Source organism: Cebidichthys violaceus, unplaced genomic scaffold, assembly GCF_023349555.1.
Source record: "Cebidichthys violaceus isolate CVI_PGR_0920_01 unplaced genomic scaffold, fCebVio1.0.p SCAF_13, whole genome shotgun sequence".
Classification (NCBI taxonomy): domain Eukaryota; kingdom Metazoa; phylum Chordata; class Actinopteri; order Perciformes; family Stichaeidae; genus Cebidichthys; species Cebidichthys violaceus.
In genome coordinates, this window is record NW_027176296.1 from 2,298,792 (window position 1) to 2,312,579 (window position 13,788).

At 42.4% G+C, this 13,788-nt stretch overlaps 1 protein-coding gene across 5 annotated transcripts in view; it reads right to left on the reverse strand.

Moving 5' to 3' along the window:
• The window catches only part of LOC137870257 (voltage-dependent R-type calcium channel subunit alpha-1E), an 87,189-nt gene that overhangs the window by 71,332 nt on the left and 2,069 nt on the right, over positions 1 to 13,788 (reverse strand). For 4 of the 5 annotated variants that reach the window (XM_068707334.1, XM_068707336.1, XM_068707332.1 and 1 more), the window contains exon 1: positions 10,770 to 11,218. In XM_068707334.1, the coding sequence (XP_068563435.1) occupies positions 10,770 to 11,185 (416 nt within the window). In that variant the 5' untranslated portion in view covers positions 11,186 to 11,218. Of the gene's footprint in view, positions 1 to 10,769; positions 11,333 to 13,788 lie in introns of those variants that run through there. The other variant, XM_068707331.1, reaches the window with a different exon arrangement.

Genomic DNA, 13,788 nt, shown 5'->3' on the forward strand with positions numbered 1-13,788 from the left:
GGCTGTGGGGATCTTCTCAACGAGGCTCTTTATGTCCTTGCGTTTCTCCTCCGTGTTGACGCTGCCTTTGGTCCCTGGAATTTCAGCCCCAGACTCTTGACGTCATCGCCGTAGTCCAGCGGAACCAGTTTCCTTTTGCGAGGTTGCTCGTCGGCGTTCCCGCTGGCAGAGGACACTGAGGGAGCGGTGGTGATTGGTCACATGATGGGTTTGAGCTGCGGCTTGGCCTCCTGTGAGTCCTCGCCATTGTGGTAGTCATCCTCCTCCCCTACTTCCTCCTCGTCAACATCCGAGTGCTGTTCCCGATCCTTCTCCTGGATCACGTCCTCCTCGGGTTCAAGTTTCAGAGGAGGCTGCCGTCTGCGCTCTGCCTCTTCCTCCATCCTCTGCAGCTCAGCATCGGGGTCAGGGTGGCCTTCAGCCAGAAGCCTCTGTCTGATCTCCTCCAGCTTCTCTTTCTCCCTCTTCCGGTCTCGCTCATTCAACTCCGTCTCCTTTTCTTGGTCACGGAGTCGCTTCTGCAAAGCGCTGCCCCTGTAGTATTTTGGGTCTCTGTCGTCGTCATGATCTTCAAGGAATTCTTTCAGCCTTTTGGCTTCTTTCATCATTTCACGACGCCGCTCATCCTCCCTCTCTGTTTCTTTGATGTAGTCACGAGTCTTCTTCCTCTCCCGGATCTACCAGTTTTTCAGGCGTTCTTGGTAGGCCACCTCCTTGTCTCTACGCCTCCTCTCGAGTCTCCTCCGTTCGTACGCGTCCTCCTCATCTTCCTCACGGTCTCGATTTTTGTGCGTGTCCCGGAATTTACTGATCTCTCTGGAAATCAAGTCTCTCTTGTGATCTGCTGTGTTCTTGATGAGCAAGATGTTGCTGCTTATATTAAATCATGTCATACGTGTCAGCTCACTGGCAAACCGAATCAGAGTATACCTCCTGCTCCTTTGGAGCCCGCACACCCAACGTGTTCAGTTGGGAGGGTGCCTGTGGTTTATGCCCCTCAGCCCATGGCAGCTGGGGAGGAAGATGGGTTACCTTGTCTTGAACAGAGGAACTCGAGGACTGCGGCAGGCAGGTCTTAAATACCCCTGGGAGACTGGCCAGGTGCTCCCAATTGTACCAATAGGCTCCGCTTACAAGAGACCTGCAAGACAACACAGACAAGCAAAAGGGGAATGCCCACAGCCGGCCCTGCTTAAAGCAAGAGGCCGTCACACACACACACACACACACACACACACACACACACACACACACAGGATCAAATCAAACTTTGGCTTGAGATGAATGAAATGGAGGAATGATTCATCAGTTCTTTGTGTGTTTGCAGTGTCAGCCGCTGGCTGCTTCTCTTTATCAACGTTTCAGCATGTAGTGCCAAGTGTGCTAAATTAAACCCCAAAAGAGCTTTACATGTGCGAGTTGTCATTTATGTTCTCATTGTGCATCTGCATGAATAATTCTCCAGAAAATCTATTTCAATTGTTCCACTTCTCTTGTAGATTCCTCCAGTTGGATTTTGATGGCACGTTTACCCATTTATTTTAAACAACATCGTGAACAGATGATTACTTCACCGGCTAAAACACAATCCATTTGTCTTATGAGTCCATGAATGAGCCGGTCTGTGCAGCAGTGAGTTCTCAGCAGCTCCACTAGAGGTCACAGACACAACACTGAAGCCGCAGTTCGCTGCTGTGTGGGATATTGATGACGACTCAGTTTGCTTACCCAGCATCCTTCATCCTATTTGTCAGAACTACTACCCTCCTGGAGCAACATAAGTCACACAGCTGCAACATTTGGGCTCCCTCTGGTTTAGGGGAGGAGGGGGAATGGATGTGATGAATATCTCACACAGACACTTCGGGCGTGTCTCTGGCTTGTTTCCCTGCATAAGTCTCCAACACCGGATAATGTGTGTATCTTGATGCTGGCCACATACTCCCCAACCCACTGCTGAATTGTAATCTCAAAATAGGTGCCAAAAAAGACTATTCGATATAGCTAAAGCCCCGCTCATAAGCCCATTTGGCTTGAAAGCATCAGTGACTGAAAGAAATCCTGTCTCACTACAAAGGTATTATTTTGCTCCAATAAGCTAACAGCATTGAACTCTCAGAGCACAGCACAATCATCTTTGATATTTAAATCTGAAGCTTTGAATAAACGGATGGGAGTGAATTCAAGGTCTATGACGGGGCACACATTCATCCTCTTCAGCGTGTCAGGACTTTAATGTTGAAAGAAGCACATGACAGCTTAGCTAGTTTGAGCATACACACACACACATAAATACGCCGTCTTTGCATACACACACACACACACACACACACACACACACACACACACAAACACACACACACACACACACAGCAATGGAAGCAAAGTAAGTATTAAAGTTTCATTCTTAAATGGTGAAATCAGCCTGAATACAGCTCAAAGATGTGATAAAAAGAATCACGGAGGACTGTTATCACATTCAGTGGACATTTTCAATCTAAATCCTGACAAAAGATCCTTATAAAGGAATTATAAGAGCTTTTCCAAAGAAGCAATGACATGTTGTTTGTGGGGGAGTTTTCAGGAGAAATAATATTTTCTGAATGTGATTTGATTGTATTTCTGATTGAACTTGACACCTCTACCTGACAAATAAAGACTGAAATCACTTCCTTCCTCATGTTAGCTATTAGCCAGTCCCTATTTTAAACGGGGGGTTAAAGGTGTCACTTCTGTAGCCAAACATCATTACATGAGGGTGTTTTATTTGTCTGTGTGCATGCGCACAGGTTGGCAGGTCCCATTGCTTCCTGTACTAAATGGTTTAATATCAAAGGGCGGAGTTGGAGGTCAACACAAAGTGCTGCTTTTCCCAGCAGAAGCTGTGCAGCAAACCAGCTGCTCAGAAAAAAATGTATCTTTCCAGCTTATAAACCCTTCTGTGAGTAAATCAAGTTAAATAAGTATATAACATGAATTAATTCTTATTTTGACAGGGGCTGATAGAAGTAAGTAAATGAATAATGGATTCTTAATGAAGTGTAACATGGATGTAGCTTTATGTTCCTCACGCGGCTTTCTGTGTTATTTCCAAGAATTACAGTTAAGACCGCTACACTTCTGAGAGCTTTCTCACTTACACAGAAATAAAAGTAAAATGACACATAAAATTCCATCCAGCACAGAGCCTGAAACATTATTTCAAGATATTGCTCGAAGCGAGCCCATTTATCGTCTTATCAATTATTAAACAGATAATAAATGCAATAAGTGCCTGCAAACCATATGCATTTAGACTCCTGCTTTTGGTGTGTGTGCCCATCTGAATGTGATTGTGTAATAGTAAATGAGAGAGCAGGCTCGTGGTGTTAAATAGGAAGACTGGAGGCCATATTTCATGGAGGAGTCCCTCAGGATATGTAGCTGATGTCATAAAGCAGGGCATGAGCCCAGAGATGCATGGTAGTAACATTTAGGCCTGTGACACTGAAAGAACGGGGAACAGGTAATGGGGGCATGCAGATGATCCTCTGTGTTGAGTCAAAATATAGGGCATGTGGGGGGGTGTTGAGCTCTGAACTAACATAACTTTATCATGTAATCACAAAATGACAACATCAATCTTTTGGTCCATCACTTTGGCTTTGGTCCAGATTGAAATATCACAACATCTAAAAGATGAATTGCCAGAATTTTTTGTACAGACATTCATGATTGCAAGATGATAATAATGACTTTGGTAATTTTTGGTGTCTCTAGCCCCACCTTGGGGTTTGTTGTTTTAAGTATAAAGTCTCAACAGCTATTGTTATGTCCACATGACATCTAACCACTTTGGTAATCTCTTAATTTTGCATTTAGCACCATCATTAGGTCAAAATTTGTGTCCAATACTTTGTTTTATGTCCAAATGTCTGCAAATCTAATCACATTCCCTTTAACCTCAGTTGTGCTCTGCGTTTAGCGCTGATTAACAAATATTATCAAGCTCACACACTAAACTAAGATGGGGATTGTGGTAAAAAAGTATTCTTACAAAACATCAGCATGTTAGCTTTGTCAATGTTGGCATGCTGACGTTCGCATTTAGCTCAAACCGCTTTATTGATAGTGACAACAGAGATTGACAGGTACATGGGGACAGTGAGAGGGAGGGGTGGGAGAATTTGGGACATTGTGGTGATAATACAATATGACAATAAAAATATATGGTCACAAAAGCTATTTTTAAACACTAACTAATTTCATCAATCTTTACATAAGAGCTAATCATCAAAACCAAAGACAACAATGACTATGCCATAATTAGAGCAATAAAAAAGAAATGCTATTAATCGATGATAAGGCATTATGAAGTCACACACACACACAAAAAACAGTCTGTCACTCCTAAACTCTTTCCCATCCCTTCAATGTCTTCATTCCACACCCCAAAGCAAAATGTAGTCAAACTCAGACACCATCATCTACTGACATAGCACACAGCTTGGTAACTGATGATCTGTCTGCATCTCTGTGATGGTCATCAACAGTGTCAGTTTGCAGGTTTGCCATTCAAACACAGGACGATACAGACAGTGGGAGAGAGAGCAAAGGAAGAAACAAGTGCGGGTGGAGGGAGAGTGTGAGACTGAATGCAAGCAGCAGTGGATCATTTTGTCACTTAATGAGAAGCACTCCACCCTAAACCCAGTACAAAACCAATACATCCTTGTCGCAGAACAAATATGCCAGCTTGAATGAAATAAAAACATTATTGCAGAGTGTGCAAGTAAACAAACATTACCCCCCCCCCCCCCCGACACATATTCTCCCTCTCCCCCTTCTCCATTCTGCATATTGGTTGACAGACACATGGTTTTGTGGCTCTGAAAATGGCTTTTTCAGCGTGTCATCATTAATAATTCACTTATGACAAACAGCTCTGACATTTACACTGCGCTGGGTGTCTGTCTGACACCGAGAGGGAGACAATAATGAAGGAGAAGGAGACAAATACAAGGAGAGACAGATTCTTTCTCAGATGAAATTAGAAAGGGTCAGGTAGCAGGCCTAATAAAGTGTCAAACCCTGAGTAGTAAAACATTGACGGAAGAAGCAAAGCTGCCCAAGATGACCTTCTTAGAAATCCTCCTTTGACCTCTAACTGATCTGAAGCGAGCTCGAAGCTAAGAGTGCAGTCGTGCCCCTTCAGCAAATCCTGTGAAATTGTTATGAATGAGCGAACAGGTTTTCATGACATTTGGATTACACGCCTTGCTGCCCATTCATGCCTCTGTTTGAAACATCAATCACACCCTCCCGCAGTCTTTGAGAGAATGTGTGAATGAGCCGATGGCAGACTTGCCGGCTGTATAACTGACCAACTATGTAAATCCCTGAGTCTTCTCTCCTGATTATCTGCGTCTGACAAGCAGCTCACCAGGTTGACAAGAAACCAAAGTGCGAGGGCGGCAGAGTGCAGACTCTGTTTCAGAGCTAATGCTTTGTTACCAGACAAACACTGAGAGAAGCAAGCAGATCCAAACCAGAGTGGCTGTCATATTGGCTAGAAGGGATTCTTCAAGACAAAAAAAAAAGAAGTGTATTTTGAGGATTATCAACAAGTCTTGAATACACCTTTGATAATTTACAAACTTGCTGGAAAGATTTAACATTAATGCATATTCCACACTGTACAGACATTCATCCAAATCAATTTTCACGCTCAACATCAGAAAGAATCTTCCCAGATTGATAACAAAATAACCCTGACTCCACCGTTTTTATGAAATGAGGAATCTTTCTAACAAGACTAACAAGAGTCTGCAGCTAGCGGCTCAGTGAGGCCATACTTAAACAGTGGTGCTTTGAGCTAAATAACAAATCTTAGCTTAGCATGTTAGCATGCTGACATCTTCTAATTTGCATGACACACAAAGTATAACTAAGGCTGCTGGAAAGGTCAATAGTTATAAGTATTTGGTCAAAACCAAATTAAAATACCTGACAATGCCACTAGATGAAAAATAAAGGGATCCCCAAAGTGATTACATTTCATCCTGAGGACAAGAATTTCTTTGCAAAACTTCATGGCAATCCATCAAATAGTTGGCAAAACAATTTCACTCAAACCGCAAATGTAAACCTCATCGTGGCGCTAAAGCAACAGTCAGGAGATCGCCAAGGTCAGCAGGTTTCATCCTGTGACCTTGGCGGACCATGAATGCCTGTATAAAATATCATTTCAATCGATCTGTAACCAATAGTTTAGGTATTTCAGTCTGGACCAAAGTGGTCACCGAACCCTGCTATTCATGTGGGCGTGCCGTCTGCAAAAAGCAAAGTCATTTGTTATGGCCCTGCTTCACTCAGTATATCTCATGCAGTCTTCAAATAAAACAAGAACCCCCGAACCATGTTCTCTGTACCGGTGGAAAAATAATGAGGCTTGTGCTTGGTGCCTAAAGCATGAAAACACGGACACTGATGTAAACAGGCAATTTTCCAACTGTAGCTGTGAGCAATGAAGTCGACGAATGAAGACTCTTTGTGGATGGCCAGAGGCACAGCCAGTGGGCTACAATCAGGTTGTGATCAGTAGAAATAAGGGTCACACACTGGGTCCAAGTCTGTAAACACACCCCTGCCGAGAATAGAGCCAAAGCGGACGGGAGGGACTTGCCTTTAGCAGATAACCACAGATAACACAACGCACATACAAACAGCACACACATAGTGGCTACAGCAATGATGATGTGCGGGTGTCTTCATCTTCCATCTGTAACCACTGAGGCCGGGAGCATTTACAGAATACATCACCTGTGAAGTATTACATTAATTGTTGATATGACATCCCTCAATATGTCTTCACTGTGCAATTTTATGTGTGTGTGTGTGTGTGTGTGTGTGTGTGTGTGTGTGTGTGTGTGTGTGTGTGTTTTGCCGGTCAGCAAGGCAGCCAAGGTAGTACAATATTTCATATTTATTTTTGTTAATAGCTACCCAAGATGTTCCTCGTTGCCAGTGTTTTGCTACATTTTGTAAAAAGAAAAAAAATAATAAAGTTTAATGAAATCTTAAGTAAAGTGGTAAAAATGAAACATATTGAAATATAATGAAAAGTATTGTTTACATTTTGTACCACCTTGTCATTTTCATGTACCTTCATCATTTCAAGTGTTGATTGTAAAAATAAGTGCTATTAGTCAGGAAATGTCAGACTAAAAAAAAATCTGAAAATCCTGTGTCAGTAAAGTGCAATCAGTTTGGGGACAATTGTGAATGTGGTGTCATATTTTCCTTAAAAAAACAAAATGCAGCTCTGATGTGAAGCAGACTAAACTGACCAAAGATATGAAGGAGTGTTTGACTTGTAGGAATCATTCGCTTTTGCCATGCAAGTCAAGTCAATTTTATTTATATATCCCAATATCACAAATCACAAATTTGCCTCAATGGGCTTGAAATGGATACAATGGATCAATCACATAGAATGATAATACAGTAGTTTCCTAAGAAAATGTCTATATCCTCAAGCTGGTTCCATCTCACAAATTTAAACAAACTTCTAATGAAACAAGAAATGTCCTTTGATCTAATTTTTACATTGTCAAAGAACATTTGAATATAAAATCGGAATACTTGCCTCAATGCTTTCAGTCAAACAAGAATCTGAACAGATAACTTCAGGTGTTTACTCTACACACGATTACATTTGTGTTTGCAAAAAGGGGGGAAACAAAGTGCCATTTACTCTTTTCTAAAATCCCTTTTTCAGATGCTTCGGTAATTTCTGTACAATTGAATCGTCCAGAGACTGTGGAGAGCCGCAATTGTATCATCACTACACTCAGCCACTTCAGTCTCAGTCATCCTGCATCCGTTTACTGTGAATGTGTGCTGAGGAGAGCGCAAGTGCCCTCAGACAGAGGAGTTATTCAGTGTGAAAGATGACTAGCACACAATGCAGGTGTGACGTTGGACCCAGAAGAATTGAAATCAATGCAAATCAAGAAACTAATTCAAGACTCCACAGTAGGTCTACTCCCAGTACACACACACACACACACACACACACACACACACACACACACACACACACACACACACACACACACACACAATCTATATGCCACAAATGACAACTAGTTGTTCCTAGAATACATCAAATATTCATCTTGGGGTATGGTCTCATTCACAGTGCTGTCACTTGGAAACTGGCCTGCTCAGGCTAAATAGTCTTGCTGCTCTTTCAGAAACTCTTCTGTTGGATTTTTATGAAATTTGTCTAAAATAGTGTGCAAAACGTTCTGGCAAAGTATTCACCCCTCATCTCTACCTTTTTCCTTCAGAAATACACACATAAATCAAACACAAAAACACACACAGCACCAAGGTCAAACAGAGACCAAAACATTTTTAGTGCCCTCCTCTATTTGTGACCAACCACTCCTTTTGATGTCGTTGAAATGCCAGATTGATTACTGTCATTAGGGCCACGCTAAGGCCAAATCTAAGTACTGTTATTACATCAAGCACTTCCGAAAGGATGTTTTTATCCAGACCGCCACGTGTCAAATGCCACAAATGCACATACACACAGACTCATACACCCAAATACAGACACAAACATGCAAAACACTTTCAACCCCTGCCAAGAGGAGAACAAGACACCAGAATTTGAGGCTTAATTGCTTCATTTACAAAGCAGTGTTTGCTGTTTCAACATGTCTTTCAAGCGGAGCTATGTGACAAGCAAACGTTTCATGATATCCTAATTGGAGGCACCAATTTTTTTTTTTTTGCACATAAAAAAACAAGACTAGGGACAAAGTCGGTGGCTCATAGACGCTGTACTGCTCATTAACATTCACAACACAAAGGGTTTAGAAAGAAACAACACACGGTTTCGTTACGTTAAGAATTGTCTTCAGGGAGTTATGAATGTTCACACCAAATTCTAACGTGATGGTGGCACTATATGACAGGTCATGGGGTAAATATAACTTAGAAGTAGTTCATTGGGGACTACAAACATCCATCCATGTAGATATCTTGCTAAAGGCTAAAGTGAAACAAGGGACAAACTAAGTTATTAACTGAATAATATTACCATGAGCTCTGCTGATTGCTTGGAATAAAACTCACATGGGCTTTCTTTTTCACCACATAATGCTCTAGCTTGGTTTGAAAACAGCTTAATTTCCTTTGAATAACAAAAGCAGGTGCACACTTTGGCTCAGGTGCAACATCTCATTTTCCATCCTCCTGTCAGGTGGCTGTGGGTTTGTTGCTAAGTGGCCCTGAGAGGTGGATGTTCATGGTTGTTACATATCCTGACTCACTCTGGTCATTGTCCTCTCCGTGGATGAAGTGTAGATCTGTCATGTGGTATTGTAATAATTATATCAGGCAGGTGAGAGAATAGTTATCGGGTCCATGACTGAGCATCTCAACAGGCCTGGTGATCCAGTTATCAACCACATCAATACCACTGTCACATGGGCTTAAATATCAAATGCAAATTAGAGCCTCTTATTTCTCTTCCCTCCTCATCTCTTCCCCTGCATTCATTGTATGTCATCATCCATCTCTTCTCCACCTCCCATCCATCCTCCCACTTTCTCTCCGCCGTCACGCTCCCCAAGCCTCTGTCTCTTTGGCCAATGACATAACTCAGTATGGGATGTGGCATCCTGTACCTGTGGTGAGGCAGGGGCAGGGGGGCACAGAGGGTGCCAACACCACTAGAGGTGAAGCCCCAGCTTCAGCAGGGAAACAGAGGGGGGCGTCACTGCTATAATCAGCTAGAAGATCCACAGCGCCGCAGGGCAGGAAACCAGTAAATACACACACAGCCAGCAGCCAGTTAGCTTAGCTTGGCAAAAAGATTGGAAGCAGGAGAAACAGCTGACGAAAGCCACCTATCAGCACCTCTAAAGCTCACCAATTAAAACATAAAACGAAAAATTACATTAATAATGTGCCCCGCTATTGCTTGGCTGGGAGCAGCAACGACTTGCAGCCGAAAAAAATAGACCCCCAATAGAGTATGGTATTCCTAAACTTCGGTTTTTGCACATAATTAAATAAACTAGATGTGTTAATTAGTGGTGTTTAAATGCTGGTAGGTGGATTTTGTTACTGTTTGATGGTGCCAGGCTAACTGTTTCCAATCTTTATGCTAAGCTAGGCTAACTGACTGTATGCAAACATGAGAACGGTCTCTCTCACCTGCTAAATGTCAAACTATTCTTTTAGACCTGCACTCATACCCACTAAACAGTGTTGTGAACATACACAAACCCATGCATTGGATATTTTTCACCATCTTTACGACTGTAACTCCTGTCAACACCACAACACGTCTTTGTGTGTTTGACATGACTGAGGAGAAAACGTGTGAAAACGACGATTTTGTCCTTATCATCCAGCCTGAATACTATCATTTGACGACACAAATAAAGTGTTATCTAAAATGTGGTCGCAACAGAGCTGACCATTATATCCACTTAGTTGCACTACCATAGGCTTTGATTCTGACAACATGCTGGGAATTGAATTTTGTCACAATGATGTTAAATATAATTAAATTGTACTTTGAGATTCCAAAGCATCTCTATAGCAGATGTTATCATATTCCCAAATGGTCAAAACATTATTGTATACAGCTGTGTTGCTGTGGTTTGTTTCTACATTATTATATTCAGGACTATGGCTCGGGATAATTTAGCAGGTAACAGAAAGAGAGAGCCAGGGTTCTGTATGTAAATCAGCATCATACTCACTCCCACTCCTTGCGTCGTGCCTGTGGTGTGCTGTGGATCTTATGAGCCTGGTGTGCTTTGACAATGTCCTTCTGCTCAATCAGGCCGCCCCGACGTCTCTTCATCACATTGGGACTGACCGCCAAATCTCCATCCACCCCTAACATTCCTGCTCCAACTTCAAAAGTCGAAGCCACATCAAGAGAGAGGCCGAGACGGTTCGGATTTAAAGGGGGAGCCTGGCCGGACATGTGTGGGAGGTAGAGGGTGTCGTAGCTGGTCGAGAGACTTTGGGGCTCCAGGAAGGAGTGGGACTCAGACAACAGGCTCGACCCTGCGGCCAGTCCTGCACGATGCTTCTGCCAGTTCTCAATGTCCGTTGGGGACGAGAGAAGGATGTGGTGCCTCGGGGTGCTGCTACCACACATCGCCCCCATGCCCGGACCACCTCCTGAACACTCCGGCCCTGATGGGGCTCTCGGTAGCCCCAAAGCATTGTGGTCCCCTGTCAGAGACTGAGAGCTGACCGAACAGGAGCCCAGTTCCAGCATGGTGGGAAGGCTACCCGGGATCTCAGCATAGTGCTGCAGGGAGGAAAGGGAGTAGAGAGGAAATGGAATACAGGAATATTAATAGACAAACTTTAATTCACATCAAAGATTCACAAAACAGTTTGTTTGGATCTTTTATTAGACAGTAAACAAGAAACTGACAAGCTGAAGTCAGGGACCGTCTCAAAAGCGAGTGCAAAATGGCCAAAAGTGTTTTTTTCAGACTTTTTCAATAGCTCTCTAGTTTCTTGACCAACTTCACTTTCATCTGGGCCTCTTCCCATTATATACACAACCACATGCAAAATGGCCCATTGCAATTCTGACTTGTGTTTTCCTACTGTTAAAACCTCATGTTCTGTGTCTATCAGAAAAGCAAAAAAAAAGCTTTTATTTACGTTTGCTACGTTTGCTACGTCTGCTACGTTTTTGAGAATGCAGTTCAAATACAAATTAGTCATTGCAAGTAGGGGATTCCTAACAAGCCCTACTCACTTCCGGCATGCTGTAAATCGGTACACAGAGACAAATACGGATATCTTTTTGAAATTATCAGATACAGATAGTAGCTTTGCATTACACCCCTTGTAGCAGATTTGGTGTAGCAACATCATTCCCACTAACAGGTGCAGACACTCATCCAGCTTGTTTTTGGGTGATAGATCACAGCCACATCAGTCATAAGCCTAAAGAGACTCAGCTTCTTGGTAAATATGAATTTGTTCAGCTAGGCAATTTGCCAATAGCCCAACAGCTCTCACTTTCTTCAGTCAGTTTAAAATATTACTAGTCCTCTGAGCATAAAAACTAATTAGATAACTGTAACGCAACCCTCAAAACAAATGCTCATATATTTCTGGTGTGATGCTTAATTACGCAATTACAAGGCGTGAAGAAAAAGAGGGATTGTTATTTTTTTCAACCCATCTTCTCTATATTCTGGTTTCGGGTACGTGCTCAGCAAGACACGCATTCAATACATCTTATTGCCTGACAGGCTGCAAACGCTTCAGCTTCGCTCCTGTTCCTACTCTGGCTTTATGGAGCCCTCACCAATTTAGCTACCCAAATGATGGATTTCTGTTTTTTACAGGCCCTCGGAGAGAAATGGTTCTAAATAACTTGTGCAGTGAAAATATCAAGCCGTTAAAAAGATTACGTTGTGTAGTTGTAAAGAGCAAGTAGGATGAAAGGATGAAAGCTATTTAACTGTGATGAGCATCTGCTTAAAATCCATCAGACTGCTTCAGCACGTTGAGAGCAATTAAATAGACGGTCAATAAGTGAACACCATGCTATGAATGGGGCACTGATGATCAGAGGCCCTCTTGAGTTGATGATGGCGTCAATGGTGCAAGAAAGCGTCGCCTCCTTGATTTCAGGAGGTCTTCGCTTACACCTCCACATATCAACATTTTTGCACAAACTGAAAAAAAAGCCCTACTTGATTTATTAATATCTGTTACTGAAGAGGACAAAACCCCGGAACAACTAGCAGCTTTACGACGACAAGCAGCAGATCAAAGGTTGATATGAGAGATTTCTTTGAACTGTTTATGAGAACACAAATGAACCAGCAACAATTTGATTTATTATTCATGAGGCAGAAAGTGACATAAATTGTGTGTGTGTGTGTGTGTGTGTGTGTGTGTGTGTGTGTGTGTGGGGGGGGGGGGGGGGGGGGGGGGGGGCTAAAGAAATAAATGAGAAATGTGGCAAAGAATCAGCAAATTAATCATCAAACATTCATCTTTTCCTGAGGCATGGGAGGTCAGCTCTGAATTAACTAATGTAATACAAATGGGCCAACTGGGTGTGACCATACGGAGTAAATGTTGTTCAGTTTAGCTGTGATTTACCAAATCCCACATCGGCATTGTAGTCTCTCCTTGAGCATCTTTTAACTCCTTTTGGTTATACAGTCCACAACAGTTTTACCGTTTTTCAACCCCTCTTATCTTTGTAGCCAACCTTAACCCCACTGTAAGCTAGCAGCTCAGCACCAAACAACACACAAAGTTAGCGTGAGCAGTTAGCTGGTGAACATAGTGGAGCATTTAGCAGCTAAAGAGCCACATATTCCCCTCAGGAGTTAGTGGAGACAAAAAAAATACATTTGTCAGGTAACCAGAAACACGACTGCTTCAAATAAATGATAATACCATTTTGTGTCTGATGTTCTTGTAACGTAAGTTACTGTCACTGTAACTGTTAGCTAACAATCACACATTCAGCACAACATCTTTACAAGGCAATAATATGTAGATGTTAGGTAGCTGGTTGTGCTGCCCCCAAGTGGCCAAAAAAAGTATTACCGTGTGTTACCTCAAAAAAACAAAATAACTAGTTCACTCACTTTAGTCTCCAAAATAATATATTTTTGTTTAATTTGCAAAAGTATGATTATACATTATAACTGTACAACAGTTTAGAAAAGCCAGCAACATCACCAGTGATGCAATTACGCTTCAAATCTCACTTAGCAGGGA